Consider the following 20,398-nt stretch of genomic DNA (forward strand, 5'->3'; position numbering starts at 1 on the left):
CGTGTCTTTGAATGTGCCATGTTTGTTGTGTGCAGAATGGCTTCACTCCTCTGTACATGGCAGCCCAGGAGAATCACCTGGAGGTGGTGCGGTTCCTTTTGGAGAACAGCGCTAGCCAGAGTATGGCCACTGAGGTACTGTACATGTGTGTGTGGGTGTGTGTGTGTGTGCTCATATGTGTATGTGTGCCAGTCCTGTGTCCACCTCTCTATAATCATATTGTGTCCATGCATTTTATCTGCCTCAGTCATGTGTAGTCTTTACATCTGTTGTACTAACCACCTTCATCTCCTCTCCCCCTCTGTTTCCTTCCCACCCTCCCTTTGTCATCCCGACCCCAATCTCTCTGCATCTGCCTGAGTCTCCATCTGTTCTTTTGTCTCTCTGTCCTGTCTTTACTCCCCTGTCTCTGTCTTTTTCTCATCCTTCCTGTCTCACATTCTCTCTCTGTTTACCTCTCTGTCCTTTCACCTTCCTCCTGCCGCCTCCCCCTCTCCTCCCTCCCTCCCCATCTCTTTCATGAGGGACTAGGCAGAGCTTCATTGATTGGTAGTGTATGGTGGTGGTGGAGGCAGAGTGACCTTGAGCGGGTCACGCGTGAGGTCTGCTCCGCTCGCTGCCTCTCCTCCACGGCTGCTGCCGCCGTTACTGCTCTGATTTACGCTGCTCAGCCCGTGGAACCCATACACACACATAATTACCAGTAACCGCACGTATACACACACAAGCACGTGCACATATGGAGACAAAAAGCTGATGAGGCTAATGGAATACCTAAGCCAGTCCACAGTCCATTGGTTTATATCTATGGACTACATGGTAGAACAGGTTACGCCCTTCAGGACATGCATACACATACACATAGGATATGTTTGCACACACACACACAGATCTGCACATAGATCCAGTACTCACAGGAACATGATATATAAATGCAAGCGCATACGTATATACACAAATAATTGTGCTTCACACACATATTCAGATATACAGTATGCAGAAACACACAGCTATAACAGGGAGCTTTCAGTTGAATTATGCATCATGAGGGTAATGTGTGTGGGAGATAAATGGAGACCTTTTTCCCCACATCCTCTTCTTATGTAACTTACATTAGCGTCCTATATGGAGAGGAGGGTTGGAAACATGGCTGGTTAAACTCCTAATACGTCTTGAGGTTGAAATCCCAGAGAATTATGTGAAACTGAAACAAGAGAATTAACTATAGTGACATGAATATTAAAATGTCACCTCTAGTTACAATCATAAAGTAATCTCTGACTTGTTTAAAAGAAGTGTTTGCAGACTTTATGGAGAATAATAAAACATATACAAACATACAAACTTACTGTTACCTTTGTGTTTCTTGGTATTTATACTTAACAAAATCAAGTTTCTATCTAGTTCTCCTACTGAAGTACACTACAAAGAGGATTAGTCCCTGTAAGTCCCTTAAATCACTGGAACACCTGCATTATGTCTTGCTTATAAACTTACAGGATTCAGATGTCTTGCATCGCTTTCCTCTACACAAATGTAAAAGCCAAATGTAATACTGGGGCACCACCTCTTCATAACCTGCGCTTTACCTGCTCATATCATCCATCCAGTCACACCTACCATCCTGTAATAGTTCCATCATCAATGATGCACTGCAGGGCTCATCCAGCATCAATGACTCCTCTGTCCCCCCTTCACATGCAGGATGGCTTCACCCCTCTGGCGGTGGCCCTCCAGCAGGGCCATGACCAGGTGGTCTCCCTGCTACTGGAGAACGATACAAAGGGCAAGGTACGCCTGCCTGCCCTGCACATCGCCGCCCGCAAGGATGACACCAAGGCCGCGGCCCTGCTTCTGCAGAACGACCACAACGCGGATGTTGAGTCCAAGGTGAGTGGCGATGTCAGACTATGTCTGTCTCTGCAGGTGGATCTTCAGTTGGTTGCTTTATTTTTTTTATCTCTTTGATTCTTTGATTGTTTAATTGTTTCTTTGATTATTGAGGTATTTGGGTTTTTATTTGTCAGTTTATGTTTCTAGCTGCCTTCCTCTCCTCCTCTCTTGGTTGAATTTGTTTTTGATGCTTTCTTTGGCAGAAAGGGGTGAGGAGCAGAAGTACAATTTGTCTGTATATATTTAAACACATTACTGAACATAGTAGTTTGTGAATGCACCGTTTGGTCATGCTGGAGAGATTTTAAGTTTGACAGTATCTTTCTAAAACTTAAAATCTTACCCTAACTAAATCGTAAATAACAACAGTGAGTGTTTTTATGTCCACAACTTTTTTCCGTAAATGGTTTTGTACTGAGCTCCTCCTCCCCTATCTCTGCTCCTCCACTTCATGTTAGTGGAGGCCCTTCTCTGTTTTTTTCTCACTAACTGCCAATTCTCTCCTCTTTTGGCTGACTTTGTAGATGATGGTGAATAGAACAACAGAGGTACACCTCTACTCTGTATATTATGTAGTCTCTCCATCGCAGCTCATAAAAACTCAGAAAAAAAAAACACACTTCAGTGCCCCTGACTTGATGCAGTAGTGTTTCTGCAGCCCTTTGTCACTTCCCCTTTTCCATTTTAACTCAATCTCGTCTTCCTCCTCTTCATCGCTTCATCCATGTAGTAGATACCTCTAGTCATAGAGAAAGTCAGAGTAGCGCATGTTTCACTAATACTGATTTAGTTAATCCTGAGGCTGGAGGCTTGGGTATCAAGGTTTTCCTTGATTCTAATGGTTTCATGGTGTCCAAAGCTTAAGCTTCGGCTGTTATTTTTGGCAAATTCTTTGTGAGCGTTGACAAAATGTTGTCCCGATGTGTCCTGACACAGTCCGTCCATGAAACTGATTAACATGATAACCAGTGTTAGCATGAAAAGTGGTTATCATTCATTGAAAAGCAGCAGTTTGTCCATAACCTGCATGGCAACCAAATCCCCATTAAGCTGTAAAGGAACCCAGCCCTCACCCTCAACAGCTAGCTAGTTTAATTAGTTTACTAGTCTGTCCCTTATTGATTTTTTAGTACACCCAATCCTCAACCCTTGCACCTAAAGCATTTTGCATGGGACCAAAACAGCAAGCTAACTCGACTCTGCTTCTATGGTAACAAGGATCCCTTCGTCACACCAAAGCCAGGTGGCCACCTTCTGGGTGTGCCTGTTTTGGTTGGCATTTTTCTCTGGCTTTGGCAGGCTGGCCAGATATCTCATATGACTCATCCAAAATGGCTTTTGTTGATCTGAGGCTCATGCTTTGTGGTGAACAAATCTGCATAGAAAAAGCACCTGAGATTACCTACCGTATGTCCACAGATTGACTACAAGAAGGCAGATTTTTGTGGCTTATTTTAATTTTTGGTTACCTTACGTTTCTAATATGATTGTGAAGTGTAGAAATATGTAGTTGTAGTCGTGGGGGTGGGGGACTCCAGATATCAGCCAATATGTAGATACAAAAGTCTGAGACACCTGCTTCCCGCTTGATTATTGGTTATTTGAAATAGGGATTCGAGTGATTAGATAGCTTAATGTGAGATTCCCTCACTCATTGGACAGATTGTTTCCAGTGTCCTCTTGTTGCTTTGACAGCTGTTGCTCACTAAGCCAGGGGTTTTGCTGGGAAATTACTCTCATTTAAGATGTTAACAAATGGACATTTGGTTCATTTGCAGGACATTTTTTTGAACACTTTAAGCATCAGGATGTTGTAAATTAGATTTATAGTTATTAACTCTAAATTATGAAAACACATAGAAGCCCACACTGAAATTAAACCCCTCCTAGTTGTCCACATACTATTGGCCCCATGTTTGATGCTTCAACAAAAGGACTTTTTCTACTACTGTGAGAAAAGTCAGGTGTTAGTGTAACAGTGTATAGTAAAACGTGTCCTTGTCTGATGGAGTGTTATTGTACGTCAACCACAGGCCTTTGTAGACTGCAATGAATACTCAAGGTCTCTAGCTAAATAGAATATGAGTGGTGTGTTTCACTGTTTGTAATGTAGTGTGTGTGCTTGTCTGTTTGCATGTGCGTGTGGTCCGGCTTTCTTCGATCCTCAGAGTGGTTTCACCCCCCTCCACATCGCCGCTCACTATGGCAACATTAATGTGGCCACGCTTCTGCTGAACAGAGGGGCTGCCGTGGACTTTATGGCTCGGGTGAGTTTACCCTGCCCTCTGCTGTTTGGGAGGGGTATTAGCAAGATTAAAGGTAAACAAGAGTGAATGTTCATATGGTATAATGTTACATACGCCAAGACAATGATCCTAAACAGCTTGTGACACATTGGTTTGCGTGACTGTGACTTGAGCAGTCCCTCAATCACCAAAAGTGTATAAATGTTATTGACAGAGGACATTTTCACTTGTCATAGTAGGAATAGCACAGGTGTTACTGATGACATTAACTATGTGTCAGAAGTGTCTCAGTAAGCCATGACAGTGTGACAGTGATCCAGCATGCACATTATCAGGACCCTGAAAATGAAGCAGCTCAGTGGAATTCAGCCACCATTCATTTTATTATTTACACCTGTGCTTCTTCTACTGTGACATGTCTCCTGTGATAAACAAAGCCCATTTATGAATGCCCAGTCACACTGCAGTTTGTGTTTACTATCCTCAACCTGAGGACACACATGTAAATATTGGATGTGTGCAGAACTATCATTAATAGCAGACTTGGCATTTAGAGGTGAAGGCACCTGCTGCTGCTGCAGCGGGGTAAAATGATGTGAAACCAGAACCCTGCAAATGAACTGTTAAGCTCTCTAATTTTCTTTTGCATCTGTTGGGACTCTTCACCTTTAAAAAAAACATAATAACCTAGTAGGAACACTGTAAACAATCAAAATTAAAACATGTTGCACAACTCTTCTCAAGTACATTACACGGTGTGAAAAAGAGAATCAGTTGCAGCATATTTCATAAAAAAGAGTCTCTGTGATTTAGAGATGTTGTTCCTTTAGAGGGAAGCTTTCTGGATTTTTGAAATGCATAATTCAAGAGGACCCAGATAGTGCACTGGATTCTGTTCTCAAAGAACAGGAGTTTTTTTAGGACAATAGAAAATTTGTTGAAGGATTCAACCTTCTGCCGTCTTCATAAATACAAAGACATGGAACAGATTTCATATAATGTATTTTTGACAGTAAGGTTGAAAACAGTGAGGTTGAAAGAGTACAGAATTTGAGAGATGACAGTAACACTGTTAGTATTTATGCTGATCGACTAGTCAAGATAGCTGAAAATGTTTTTAGAGGTGTTGAGGCTCACAATGGTCTACTGTGGTCTAGTGTGGGTGCCAATTGAAAATGTAAAAATACAATTAAAAATGTTTTTGTTGCCACATTAGACATTAGTTAACCAGAGTCATCAGTGGCTTTTAATTATATCTAGCTAGTGTGTGAAGGAGTGTTGGTGTTTGTCCTGCTTTTTGACACTGATTACAAGTTGGGTCCACGAAGATGCTACAGCAGCGGAGATGATGGGATTAAACAGTGGAGCTGTTTCACAGCTGTTTGCTTGATAATAAAAGACTATTTACCCTTAATAAGGAGTGCGTAGAGTTTATGTTAGAGTGCTGCAATCTGCAAGATTACATGTGTTCTAATATATCTAATGAATTAATTTAATTATAGGCGTTTTAAATGGGCATGCATAATGTTAGCTCTTATGTAAATAATAAACCATTACATCTGATTTGACAACTGACTCTTAACACCCATTTCTTTTTCTTTGCTCAGAATGACATCACACCACTTCACGTGGCTGCAAAAAGGGGCAACAGCAACATGGTCAAGCTGCTCCTGGACAGAGGGTCCAAAATTGATGCAAAGACCAAGGTGAGATATTGGATCCAAGTCTCTGCAGAAAACTGTAAGACATTCAGAAATAAAGCACATGAGGCTGAATTTTGCTGAAGCTTATCAGGTGGACTTTTCTGGTTTCCACGCATGTATGAAAATGGTACTCATTCCTCAGTATGTATAGGTGTTGTAATCAGTAAACTGTAAAGTTTATTGTGAGAAAAACTCAACCACAAAATGGTGATGTTTGTTGATGTTTCCTCACTGTGTGAGATCAGTATCTCAATTTTGTAAGAGTTAGAATTATATTTTTTCATTCAGTGACTTACTAACTCTTACTCTCATTTACTACGTGAACCACCTACCCATATGCAGCTACACTGCAAACCTCATTATTTGAATTCTCTTTTACATCCAACATGTTTAATATATACAGAAAAGGCAGCGAATGGGATTTTTAGTTTCCCATCATTTATTTACACATTTGCTCTCTATCTTCTTTTTCAGGACGGTCTGACACCGCTTCACTGTGGGGCGAGGAGCGGACACGAGCAGGTGGTAGAAATCCTACTAGACCGAGGAGCACCTATCCTATCCAAGACCAAGGTAGCTACTGGGAGAATCCATTCAGGAGAGGCTGCTTTATTCAGAATAGGAAAGGAAAGGTCACAAACACATGTTTTTTTGTTTGTTTGTTTCCACTGGCTGTTATAAAACAGAATAACTCACATTTCACTCAAAATAGGGTACACTTTGTTAATAACACTCTGCATATACAGTTGCTTGCAGAAACCAGATCTCCTAAGCACACAGAGCTTTTGAAAATCTGTCATCCAATCAGATAGCAGGTCTGTTGTTGTTGCTGTAGTGTTGTCGCATTGTCTCCATAACGTCTGTGCGACCTCTCCAAAACAGCCTGTCTCCGCTGCGTAGCCGTACAGTTTGACCACGCAGGACGACCAGTGTAACAAAATAGACATTGTTGTAATGACCTCGTTATAACAATGCTTCTGTAACCTTCTCAACAACTTCCTTCACAGTCCTTCTGTGCAGCACATGGCCACGCCCTAACTTACTGTGTCTGTCTGTCCATCTGTCTATGTGTCCGTCTGCGTGTGTGTTTGTCTCTCTCTCTTTGTTTCGCTCTCTGTCTGTCTCTCTCTCTCTCTCTCTCTCCCCTTCTCTCTCTCTTTCTTTACCTCTCTCCCCCCACCCACACTATAGAACGGCCTGTCACCGCTCCACATGGCCACTCAGGGGGACCACCTGAACTGCGTCCAGCTTCTGCTCCAGCATGACGTGCCAGTGGACGACGTCACCAATGACTACCTGACAGCGTTGCACGTCGCTGCACACTGCGGTCACTACAAGGTGGCGAAGCTCATCGTGGACAAGAAGGCCAACCCGAATGCCAAGGCCCTGGTAGGGATAAAGGGGTTAACCCGGTGGGAGGGATACAGGGGCTGAAAGTGAAAAGTGACATACAGGCTTTTGAAGGCAAATAACTGGACTAATAGTTATATCATTAGCCGCTAGTCTTATTTTTATGTTGTATGTGTCATTTTTGAGAATTGTGGAATTGTGTGATGGTGCAAATCTTATATTCCAAAGTCTAGAGTTGATTGAGCTAACATAGAGGGATATAAAAGGGATTCAGTGGAGTAAGAAAAATTTGAAAATGTTTCCTCCTCACTCTTGTAGTTTGCAACTGACATTTTCTGTACTGCTCATTAATTTCCTGGCAGATCATTTGCTTCAACCTATTAATCTAATAAAAGCGGTCACACAGTCACAGCGACTATGGAGAGCTCATCCCTTATTATTCATGTAGATACTAGTTGGCGCTTTACACTGAGATTTTTACTTCTTCTTTTTCTGTGTGTGTGCAGAACGGTTTCACTCCACTTCACATCGCCTGCAAGAAGAACAGAGTCAAAGTGATGGAGCTGTTGCTTAAACATGGAGCATCTATCCAGGCTGTCACTGAGGTACTACACCAGACTGGACCCCATTTATTCTATTCTGCTTAACTCTTTAGGTCTTGGCACCAGAAGAGTTTTCTTTAAAAAGTACTGATCTTTAAGTATTCTGAGCTGCACCATTTAACACACACTGTTTTAATGGGGCTTGTGCAAGTTTGGATGTGATGTCACTTCTACATTAATTCAGAGAGAGAAAATTCACAACTTCACTGAGGTTATATATTTAATGGTTCGTGGTAATGATGATCTCTGTTTCCTTGCAGTCTGGCCTGACACCCATCCATGTTGCAGCCTTCATGGGCCATGAGAACATTGTTCACGCATTGACACACCACGGAGCATCACCCAACACCACCAACGTGGTGAGTGGATCATTTGTAATGCAGTTAAATGTTAGGAGTAATTGCTATTTCAAAGTATATATATCTCACATCATTGCATATGGAAAGCTCCCACTGACAACCATTTCTGTGTGTTTTCCAGCGTGGTGAGACAGCGCTCCACATGGCAGCCAGGGCAGGGCAGGCAGACGTAGTCCGATACCTGCTCAAGAACGGAGCCAAGGTGGAGACCAAGTCCAAGGTTAGAACGCGGAGCCTTTATCAATCACTGTCGGAGAGAAAAAACAAAAAAACGATTTTAAAAAAGTCACTTTTTCCTTCTGTGCAGGATGACCAGACAGCGTTGCACATCTCCAGTCGGCTGGGGAAAGCCGACATTGTCCAACAGCTGCTGCAATGCGGTGCCTCTGCCAACGCTGCCACCACCTCAGGCTACACCCCCCTTCACCTGGCTGCCCGCGAAGGACACCAAGATGTTGCGGCCATGCTGCTGGAAAATGGAGCTTCACTCTCCTCCTCAACCAAGGTAAGTCTGGTGGAGGATGTAATGGAGTTGAACATTTGTCTTTTTTTTCTTTCTTTCTTTCTTTTTTAATATGATAGCACATACACCTAAACACAGACGTTCACATCAGTACAGATCACTTGTGGCACTTTCAGTGCCACATATCTCCACTAGTGGGCACCAGTCTCTGTTTTTAATAACCTCCATGGTGCTTGTCTTATCATGTTTATTAGTCAGAGTTTGTTGCTCCTGACATACGCTGTCCTCACAACAAAAGCATCCATAGTCTCCAGGTATCAGACCCCTAATCTTGTGAACTTCTGTCACATGAATCATGTCAATTTTACAGCATTTTACATTCAGGTCAGTGGTAGTATTAGTGTTGACACAGTGATTTAAGACACTTACTTTTACCCCAGGAGTAAAATTAAAAGGCTTTTCTTTTCATCCAGGCAGTCAACCATGAATGGATATTGTCAATTCTTTCTAACTAACTGCACAGATCAAGGTCAGAAAGATGTAGAACAGACTTTATGGAACTGGTATGTGCATGTGTGTGATATGTTGCTGGGGGCAAGGTGACCTCTCTCAGTGGAACAGATTAATGAAGGGTAAACCCTATGGTGCCATTGCTCTCTCACACACACACATGCACAGACACACACACACACACACAGCATCTTTTGGGACATCACCTGAGTCAGCTGTTCAAGGAAATGATGTCATTCCAGCCAGGGAACAGGGGCAATGGGAAATGGTGGATGAGAACCATGAATTGACCTATTTGCAATGTTTATGTAACAAATATATCATTACAATGACTTTATTTGAAAACATTAAAACCTAGCGAATCTATCCAGCAATCTGTCTTTGCTACAAAATGATCATTTACTGTATAAACTGTACGAGAACCGATTGTAAACAGTCACACAAAATGAGGTCAAGTGTTTCAGAGCGTGGAATGAGAATCTGTGGGAGTCCCACATTCCTCTGGAAAATATGACCTAATGTCTTTAAATATCTTCATATACACACAGGATAAAAGCCAAGATTAACATGATCACATTATGCAACATCCATTTATAGATCTGGGGTACATAAGGAATTAAAGGCCTTTGGTTTAGTTTCTCAGGGTATCACATACCTTAAAACAATCTTATGCCATACAAGTCATACATCAACAATACTCATTTATCAGTCATCATTCATTTTATTGTAGGTAATTAAGTGACTTTATGATAGATGAAAATAAAACCTAAATTTAAAATTTCAGATGAAACTATTTCAGATGTTTATTTTTTTAATTCTTAAAGTAAAAAATGGGTACTGTGGCATTGCATGAATAATTCAGATTCCTTTACAACTGTGTGAGAAAACTGTGCTGTTATGAAGAGGAGCTTGCCAGCAAGGGCTGACCTAAAACTGCAAATATTCACTTCCTGTCTGAATACCCGTCTCCTCTACTCCTCTTTATTCTTTCCACGCCCTCCATCTTTCCACTGCTGATGTATGTTATTTATTCTGTTCAACAGAAAGGGTTCAGTCCCCTGCATGTGGCAGCAAAATATGGCAAGATGGAGGTGGCCAGTCTCCTCCTACAGAAGAGGGCTGCACCTGATGCTGCTGGAAAGGTGAGATGTCTTTAAAAAAAAAAAAAAAAAAAAAAAAAAAGCAGGAGAGGCCTGGTTCACAGCACACTTCAGGGAGTGAATCTTAATCTTGGCTAACATAAAAGGGTGTTTTCAGATGTGTTGCTGCTGGAAAACATTAGCTGTCCGAGGAGGGAGGGGCTTGGCACAGAAGTCACTGTGCATCTATATTAGGCTGCGCAGAGAAAAATGAAAGGAAACAGGAGCATAACGTCAAATCATCATCACAAACAGCTAGCAGCAAGGTGTGTCAGGATCAGAGCCATAGATTTAAATTAATCCTTAAAAGTTCCTGTGATCATTAAAGAGAAGTTAGAAATAGCCAATAGAATTATTAACAGCTGCATGTAGACCATAACTTTATATAACAAAACATAAAATATCAAGAAATAATTGATACATATGCAGCGGTTATCCTGAAGCTTTGAAAAGATTTTAATTGTGGACAACTTTTCTGGTGAGATCTGGCCAACAAAGGGCCAAAATCAGGAAGTCATTCAGATTCTGTGTCCATTTATCATTCAGCAAGTCTTCTGTCGCCTGCCCTTATCCAACCTGTCTCTAAGAGATTAAACAGAGCTCTTTTTGAGTTGTATTGGACACAGGGGTCAGTGGGGGGTGGTTGTGAGGAGGAGTGGCAAGTTTAGGACTGATCCCAGGACATAACACAGCCAACAGATGCTTTTCCTGCTGCAAAAACCTTCTGGGTAGATTTGCTTTTATTCCCCTGATGACATGTACTCATTCCACCTCCATATGCACCTTTGTATACACGTGCACACACACACACTCGTACGCATACACATATTGACACACTTACTAAGCACAGGCCTACTGGCACTGATTATAATGTTAGCTAGCTGTGTGTGTGTGTGTGTGTGTGTGTGTGTGTGTGCGTGCGTGTGTGTGTGCTACCATCTGAGAGCATTTAACATAATGGCAGTCAGGTATGATAATGAAGCTTCCACATTGCTTGGTGGTGTCATGCTAAAATCAGTCCCATTGTAATCCTGAGTCTAAACATGAAGCAAAATAAGGCCTTTTATTGCATTTTAATGACACTCATTTGCTTAAGAGATGAGAAAAAATATAAAGACAAAGACACTTATTTGGTTTCCTCACATTTTGACCAAAAAACCTTTTGACCCAAAATGTGATAGTTGTAACTACACATCGTAACAGCCCATGAGATTATCAGGATGTATTCTGGACACTTTTTTCTGAGTAATTTCAAGTGTTTGTTGAATGAGTGGGACATTCCAGCGGCTCACTGAGCATCCTGGTGACTCAGTCCTGGTTGCTGAGTGGGATATAAGTCGTGTATTGTGTGCTGGGAATACTTTGGGTGTAGCTCAGAAGCATAAGGTGCCATTATTTAACTCTCAGTTTACCATTGCTATAAGAAAATGCCGTAAAGTGATGATAATGGAAATATGATGTTTAAAGGCCTCCTCCTCTTAAAAATGTGTAGACACTGCTCTTTGATGATTGAGCTTTGCTGTGCAGAGTGATGTATGTGCAGAGTTTTACACTAGAGGGCTGTTTTCACTTTCATCTGCTGAAGGAGGAATGCTTCTCACCTTATGTCTGAGTTTAAGACCAACTAGACCATGATTTTGTGACATTTAAAAACAAGTGTGTTTAAGTGCGATGTGGAAACTTAAAACCACCAGTGCATACACACACAGAATGGCTTTTTGGGTAAAATAGGAGACATCTTGTGTCAAGAAGTTAAACTTTTGAAATGAAAACTATTTGCATATTTGTAGATTCTGGATTTTTCAGTGAGGGAAAAGGAGTAGATGTAATTTATACATTTTCAACAAAGGTTTCTGATCTTTTTTGGGTAGACACATTAATATCGTAAAACATTTCATTTTTACATCTGAAAACACTGCAGGGGATCTTTACACCAAAATGCTGCTACTGCTGCTGCTAGCACTCTAATATTACTACTACTACTCCTACTGCTGAAAAAATAATTCATAAAGTGTCACGTTATTGCTGTCCTTTGAAAACCATGTATCTCCTATTTTGGTGCTTTTTTCCAAATTAAATGAAGGAGGGGCTGATTATGGGCTGAAACATTCTCCTACTTAAGCTAAATAATCCATTTAAAAAACATTTGGTGACATTTTAGAGATACGTTTCACTTGACAACAAGGACATGCTCGCCTCTGTGTCTTTTGATAACGCCTCCCTCCCCTAGCTTCTTTTTCCAGATTCCAGATGAAGTTGTTGCTCTAAACTGTCTCCTGTACTAAATATCTTCCATCAGTATGATGTCCATCTCCCTTCATGTCACCACATTCTGTTTGTTTGGTTCTTTCATTCTGCTTATCAGCGTGTTTGTGCTTGTATGAATCAGTGACCTTTTAACTTGGTGTTGTGTTGCATGCCTGTGTTTGTGTGTGTGTGTGTGTGTGTGTGTGTGTGTGTGTGTGTGTGTGTGTGTGTGTGTGTGTGGATGTGTCTCTGCATTTGTGTGTGTGTGTGTTGGTGTTTTAGAGTGGGCTAACTCCACTGCATGTAGCCGCTCACTACGATAATCAGAGAGTGGCACTGCTGCTGCTGGATCAGGGAGCTTCCCCACATGCTGCTGCCAAGGTATCCACACAAACACACAGCAACACGCATACTAAGATGAACCCACCTGGCTTATGCTCTCAGTGCCATCTCAGACCATTAACAGTTTTTTTTATGTAATGTACATGTGTACGTATGACGATCTAACACTACTCTACTCACCCATTTTGTCCCATTCTATCTCTGTCTAGTCTCTGACCTTGTGAGTGAATGTGCGGCTTTTTCCTTGAGCTCAGCAAAGTCTTTGAAATCACTCGACTAGCCAGAATTTAGCTTATGCTGTCAGCATATTGGGTTTGGTGGTTTACAGGATGCTATATTTCATAATTCTCATAAAACAAAACTGGAGAGAACATGTGAATGGTACTGGTGATGTGTTCTACATGCTGTAAATTACTCCAGAGTCAGTCAGTACCTCAAACCACCCACTTTTGTGAAGTCTGTCCCAGAGCTATAAATTTTGTGTGTTCCCAATAAAAAAAAGGACTGTAGTTACTGCTCTTGTTGAAATGTCTGACACAGACAAACACACATCGTCGCTGACATATGGTCAAGTTGTGGTTCGTCTCCTGCTAGGCTTTGGTAGTCTGTCCAAACCACAGAGTAAGTATGAGCAGAATGGCAGAACTAGCAAACAAAACATGGCAGAAAATGCCTGTTTTGGCTGTCGACTGACATTCAAGACAGAGGAGACCAAAGCTTGATAGACTAATTTATCTTTGCGTGCTTAATCTGTATCTGTCTCTATTTATTCCTTTACTTTTCCTGTGTCCCTCCCACACTCTTAGTCATTCCTCACTGCCTCCTTTGCTCTCAGTTTCTTCCTCTATAAATTGTTTTTCATTTGGCTGGATACCAAAGTTGGTGTGTTTGGTCTAATTTAAGTGCATTTGGAAAGAGATCAGTCTGTGTGTACTAGAGGAGCTGTCCAGAAGCATTAGCACACACAAATGTGAGCAGTGAAAAATCTCAGAGTTGCATAAAACATGGTGCATGGTCACATCTCTGTACTCAGATGGGAGGCTCCGAAATTGTCTCAGGAATAAACTAGGAGATGGTTTGGAAGTTTGGAAGTAACGTGACTTCCATTGTGTAGCTCAAATTCAACAAACACAGTGACAGTAGTGTAGTGACACAGAGACCCTAGAAACATATGCAACTATTTCCTTTTCCATACTCACCTCATGCTTTTACTCATTCTCATTTAAGCTGGAATCACCCCCCTCTGTGGACCTCGGTGCTTCCCATAGGGTCAAATAAAGCCCACCTGCAGCTCATTTTTTACAGGGAAATGAATTTAAATGCTGTCTTAAGCTGTCCGTGAGGAATGTTAGAATAGTGACTTTTTTCCTTTTCAGCTGCTGTCTCTTCACTCTATCCCTTGCTCTCTTGTTGCTCTCTCTTTTTTTTACTATTGTATATATGTTCAGCCAGCTGAGGGAAACCTTTTGTCTGAGGTCTCAGATGCTCACTCAGGTTCATTACTTTGCATAGTGTCAGGTTCCTGATTCAGGTTTGGGTCCTTATAGTCCAGTTTCTGTCTTGTTGTCATATCAGATTTATTGGATATAGTGAAAACGACAGCCTGATTTAACCACAGTGTCCACCCCATAGCTCTGTTTACATAGTAGTCTATAATGTATGATGTGAATTCCATTTTAATCCAGAATGGAATAAAAACTAGTACATTATAGAGGAAGACGCCCAATGAAAACATTCCTTCATTTATGCAACACTGAGCATAACCAGTATCTCTCAGTACAATAAAATAATATCCCATTCCCCAGAGCCAAAGTAGAGCTTTATCTGATCTCCTAACCCCTGTATATCTTTGGCCTGCCTCAGAATGGCTACACCCCACTCCACATTGCTGCCAAGAAGAACCAAATGGAAATTGGGACCACACTGCTGGAGTATGGTGCAGACACCAACGCAGTAACACGGCAAGGCATCAGCCCCATTCACCTGGCAGCACAGGAGGGCAGCGTGGACCTGGTATCATTGCTGCTGGCCAAGAATGCTAACGTCAACGTGTGCAATAAGGTGAAATCAATCATATACTCTAGTAACAGTATGTGCAGTTTATTAATTTACACAGATTTAATGTTGTTCATTATTAGCATACTATTTTTTATCTGGTCACTCTTAAATAAGTAGAAAAACAAGGGTCTTTTGAATCTAGTTCAATCTAGTGTTTTTCCTGTTTCAGTTTTGTTTTGTGCTCCCAACATAAAATAATTTATTTGTGTGTTTCCTTTCCTCATATATAGAGCGGACTTACACCACTCCACCTAGCAGCACAGGAGGACAAGGTCAATGTTGCAGAAGTCCTTCTCAACCATGGGGCTGATGTTAACCCACAAACAAAGGTAAAGCTTTCTCAGATAGTAAACACACACACACACACTGTAAATACATACACAGACAAGGCTATTTAAATCTCTTTGTAACTGAGGTTTGATGTATAACCTGCCCCTCTCTCCATCTGAACTGGATTTTCCTGTGTAGTTTCAGTGTATTTATGGTGTTGGAAAAATAGACTCGCACACTCTCAGGGCGTGCAGCTACACATTGGTGCGCGATCATCTCAGATGCTACATAAATAAAGAATTGATACCTGAGTGGGAGGTGTTCATGTCTTTATGGATGCACCACACACTGCAGCAAACATGCACATGAGCACGCACATGATCTAATATTCAGTCATACTCACTTGCATTCAGTTACACACAAACACACTCACGGGCCCCATAAAACGCTGCTCACGTTCACAGAGACAAACCTGCTGCAGCTAAAGGTTGAGCTAACACAAGGTTATATGGTCTGTGTGTGTGTGTGTGTGAGTGTGTGTGTATTTGTGCTGACAGGACAGTTGTTTACAGCGAGTAGGTTATTCACTCACTTATCTCCTCCATTACCATTATGCACTGTGCACATAATTCAACAGGGACATGAAATATGATGCAGTTTTGAAGTTATATTCAGAATCACAATTAATTTTTACTATATAAACCAATGGTTTATTTTTGCACAGTAATTCTTACAGATGCATTTTGACAAAATAACAGCCAGTTCTTTCAGAAACTGTGATGTAACAAGATGAGGCCTCCAGTCTCCAGCCACCATTTTCATCTGCTCGCCCTTTCATGTCTCTGTCTGTTCCTCCATCTACTTTCCTTCATGTAGATGGGTTACACTCCACTGCACGTGGCTTGTCACTATGGCAACACAAAGATGGCAAACTTCCTGCTGCAGAACCGTGCCAGAATCAACAGCAAAACCAAGGTAGGCAAATACACGCCCACTCACCCGACTACACTTAGATCTGTCTTTATGTGCAACTTGACACATCCAGAGTTAATGTTTCCTCTCTTTCGCTGACTGTGTTTATGCATCTGTGTCTCTGTATAGAATGGTTACACTCCTCTACACCAGGCAGCTCAGCAGGGCCACACCCACATCATCAACCTGCTGCTTCAGCACGGGGCCTCAGCCAACGAGCTCACCGTGGTCAGTGCACAAACACACTGGCACACACACTCCAACAGAGTTAAAGCTTGATGAAATACTGAATGCTCTTTGTGGTTTTTTTTTGTGCACCTCGTGTGAATAATGTCCTGTTGGTCTGTCACTGGTTAGAATGGGAACACTGCCCTATCCATCGCCCATCGTCTCGGATACATCTCTGTGGTGGACACTCTGAGGCCCATGACGGATGAAAACCTGACTGCCATGGTGAGACACTGTCTTCCTGTCAGCAGCAACTCATATGGTTAAAGGCAGTATCTATTATATGACCAGTAAATCCCAGTTTAGTTCTGATGAATATTATTTATTTAACTTTGAAATAGGTTGAATACTAGAGCCAGGCCAGTACAATAAATGCATGTGACACTGAAGAAACCAGCATGCATAATTTATTCATCCAAAAATGTATTTAAGTAGAATTTTTTTTATTGATTTCTTTCTAGCATTCTAGCATGTTTGTGTGTGCAAACACAGTTTCAGATTTTTCAGTCAGAAACTACAAGACAAGTAATGACTAAAATTTGGACAAATAGTATGATTTCATGTATGTTTTTTTTTTGTTGTTGTTGTTGTTGTTGCATTGAGAGGGTTGCTGTTTGCTCGAAACTTGTGATATGCTTTGAGAAATGGTCTGCTGGAAGTTTAAGTATTTCTAGTGCTAGTGCTCCTTGTTGAATGGCTGTATTGAACTGAAATGTGTGACGACTGCCTCTTTGCCCAAATTAAAACTTGACCGGTCAGCCAGCGGTATACTGAAGTGGAGTCAGTGTGTGAATCCTGCAAAATCAGTCAGCAAGTCAGTCAGTCACGCCGTGTCACATGCGTGAAGTTGTCCTGATTAAGAGAGAGAGAGAGGGAGAGAGAGGGCTTAGATTGGAGCTTAAGGTTTCTCTTCAAATAGCTCAGGTCACTAACAGTGATCTGATCCACACACGTGCCTGGGAGGACGAGGGGGAGGGAATAGGGTGAGAGAGTGGGGTAAGAAAGAGAGGCAGTGGGATGATGAAGGGGTGACAGGAGTGTAAGAGAGGACAGTGAGTGAAGAGATGAACGGAGAGGTCACTGAGGATCCTGCACAATCAGCAGCAAAGTGTATCAGTCATAACTGTCTCTATCTACAGGGATGTAACTTAAAGATCAAGGTCGTTTCCTCATACCTTTGTGAGAGTGATCTATTATTAACTGGGCAGAGGCCTCAGCTGTTGTCTTATCCCTCTATTGAACGTGCATCCTCAGGCTGTTGGACCTTTGCTGGTCAGTTATGTGGGGTAATATGGCCTTCAAACATACCGTATCAATATTTGTTATTGTGACAGAGGCCACGGCTAAGATTCACCTAAATGTCCATACTAGGAAGAACATGTGAAGGTCACACTTCAAACCAGTTGAAACATAAATGCTTACATTGTCATTAATTGACTACAGTTGTCTCAGAGTTTCAGGTGATGTAATACTAATCACAAAATGGTCAATCTTCAAGATATACTCCCTGATTTTGTTATGGAAAATGATGGCATCCTAATTGCCTGTATTGGGAAATATTGGGGATTTTTGGATAGGAGGCATACTTTTAATAATTGTTATAGTAAAACTGAATTGTTCACTTGTTCATCTACTTTTCATATTTGCAGAGTGCATCAGAAAAACATAAGATCAATGTCCCAGAGACCATGAATGAGTTCCTCGACATGTCAGACGATGAAGGTATGTGAAAAATACTAAAACTTCTCTCTACTCTGCTCATTTTCAACCACTAAGCACTAAAAATTAATTAATGATACTTGTTTGACTTAATATCAATACTGATTTCCACACACTTGTGACTGTGTGTTATGTGATGTCATTTTCATTAACATGTGCATGTTATATGTGTATCCAAATCACACAGTCCAGGCCAATGTGCCAGAAATTCTCAATGAGGAATCTTTATCTGATGTTGACGAAGGTATTTGTCACCAGTTTGCCTCCACCACTCTGTAGTTTGTCTGTTCTTCTTTAACATAGTGCATTTCAGCAGAACTAACCTGTGTTGCTGAGGGGCTAACTGTCAGCCTTTGCTATTCTACTATTCAGCTTTGCTGTTCATTGTCACTAAAAAGTCTCCATGCAAAAACGGAATATACTCACCCAACATTATTCACTTTTGTTACTATGCTGTTAAAGTACTATGAAAACGATGATGTAAAAGGATTCTTATCTCAAGAGTCAATGAGAGGGTCAGACAGAGTTAGGGATGTTCTATTTGTGTGCAGTTTGCTTTTGTTTTATTTACTGTAGTTCTCAGCTTGCCATCGTCAGACAAAGAATAGTCTTATCTATTTCCATTTTGTCCAGAGAATAAATCAGCAAACATGATTTTTTTTTTTAGTTGTGTTAGCCTTGAATCTGGTGCTGGTTTGAGCTTCCTGTTTCTGTTCACAAACTGACACTGCTGATGTTATTTTCACTGCAACATAAAAAACAGTTTTGTTATTTTTAAGTCTCATACTGCTCTTAATCAAAGACACTTTGTGAAGTATCATCCTCACTTCAACCTTGCAGTCTCTTTCTGCTGCAAGAAAATTGAAAAGGACAGTGTGAGTCATTTCATAAAAAATAATATCAAAGTTAGCAGTAGAATAGTAGCTGTAGCACCACAGAGCCAAATAGCACTGTCAAGTTTATGGTACAAGTGACAGTGTTTCAGGCTGCCCGTTTCAGTCGTCTGTCCTTTGTTTTGGAACCACAGAGCCAACAGGCCTGTAAAATTGATGAGCTTGTTCATGGGCTGTTGCTTAGGGGACAGTCGAGGGGGGTGTGGAGTTTCTATGTCAGGTGATACAGCTAGACTCAACAAGTTACGTACACACACATATCAGGTGATTGTGGATGAGTTTGTAGTGTAGTGTATGATCCTCATTGAAATGTCTGTGATTCAATGCATTATCACTACCACACAGGAATTATAAATAAAAGGATCCATGGCCTCATGTGCTCAACATAAACTGTTTATACTGTGTGCATAATCCATCAGCATCGCACTTGTACAGCAAGCCCTTTATATTCACTTTGGCCAATAGTAGACTGGCTTCAGTTAGCTGCTGCATTCAGGCCTGTACTCCTTCATCTTTGTAGTATGTTTTTCTTTTTGCTGTGTGCATATATATGTGTGCGTATGTGTGTGTGAGAGAAGCAGTAAAGAGTTTCCACGTCTCTCTTTAATCCTATATGGGGGGAAGCCAATCCTATTAAGCTGTAGGATGAAGTGAGTGTGACGGGTCACTCCTGGTCTATGGCTGTTATCTATGTGTGTGTGTGTGTGTGTGTGGCCTGCCTGTGAAATCACACGCTTATCTCATGCTTTCTATAGACTACTACAGCCACTAATTGTACCATCTTCGGAAAACAACTTAACTCCTTGTTGTGCTTTGCCATCATCACAGTGTAGAGTATGTCCATAATCCCTGTGGCACTGGCCTTCCAGGATATTATTACAACAGTTGGTGTTACCTACACTGAAGGTCTTTAACTGACAAACACCTCTTGCATAATCGTTCAAAATCTTCTAGCTCTTGTGCAAGTTTTAGTCATTGTGTGTAACATGTAGAGGGAAGAACTGTTGCTCAAGAATTAAAACAAAAAAAAATGTGGCAAAATGATGTGGCTATTTCATCATTATTCTAGCCTCACTCCCAGTTTGACATGCATCCAGACTCCCACAGTGGCTTCCACCATAGAGATTGGGGGGGGGGGGAGCATGAGGAGTTTTTAGTGACAGTTTTCCTCTTCTCTCCGTCACTGTCTCCTCCACTGAGGTTCCCAGGCATTTGCTCAAACGACCTGTCAGCTGACTGTGCTCTCCACAGAGTGGCCCCTGTTGACGCTACTCAGCCGAGAGTTTGTTGTCGATGCCGTTGAGCCAGGGACGCACCGAGACTTTCTCTCTTTAAATCCAATGAGATGAGCTTTTTTGAGCCGCCTGCTGGAGAATTAACCCCGGCGTGGCCGCCGATGTCAGA

At 41.6% G+C, this 20,398-nt stretch overlaps 1 protein-coding gene across 1 annotated transcript in view; it reads left to right on the forward strand.

Annotated features, from left to right (window-relative positions):
• LOC108897297 (ankyrin-3-like) overlaps nucleotides 1-20,398 on the forward strand; it is a 93,811-nt gene that overhangs the window by 35,539 nt on the left and 37,874 nt on the right. Inside the window, 19 exon segments of the mRNA XM_051076931.1 lie at nucleotides 36-134; nucleotides 1,705-1,890; nucleotides 2,418-2,441; nucleotides 4,062-4,160; nucleotides 5,747-5,845; nucleotides 6,317-6,415; nucleotides 7,034-7,231; nucleotides 7,699-7,797; nucleotides 8,055-8,153; nucleotides 8,275-8,373; nucleotides 8,461-8,658; nucleotides 10,170-10,268; nucleotides 12,795-12,893; nucleotides 14,718-14,915; nucleotides 15,143-15,241; nucleotides 16,059-16,157; nucleotides 16,284-16,382; nucleotides 16,512-16,607; nucleotides 18,032-18,104. Coding sequence (XP_050932888.1) covers nucleotides 36-134; nucleotides 1,705-1,890; nucleotides 2,418-2,441; nucleotides 4,062-4,160; nucleotides 5,747-5,845; nucleotides 6,317-6,415; nucleotides 7,034-7,231; nucleotides 7,699-7,797; nucleotides 8,055-8,153; nucleotides 8,275-8,373; nucleotides 8,461-8,658; nucleotides 10,170-10,268; nucleotides 12,795-12,893; nucleotides 14,718-14,915; nucleotides 15,143-15,241; nucleotides 16,059-16,157; nucleotides 16,284-16,382; nucleotides 16,512-16,607; nucleotides 18,032-18,104 — 2,161 coding nt within the window.

The sequence above is a fragment of the Lates calcarifer genome, linkage group LG16_LG22 (assembly GCF_001640805.2).
Source record: "Lates calcarifer isolate ASB-BC8 linkage group LG16_LG22, TLL_Latcal_v3, whole genome shotgun sequence".
NCBI classification, from domain to species: domain Eukaryota; kingdom Metazoa; phylum Chordata; class Actinopteri; family Centropomidae; genus Lates; species Lates calcarifer.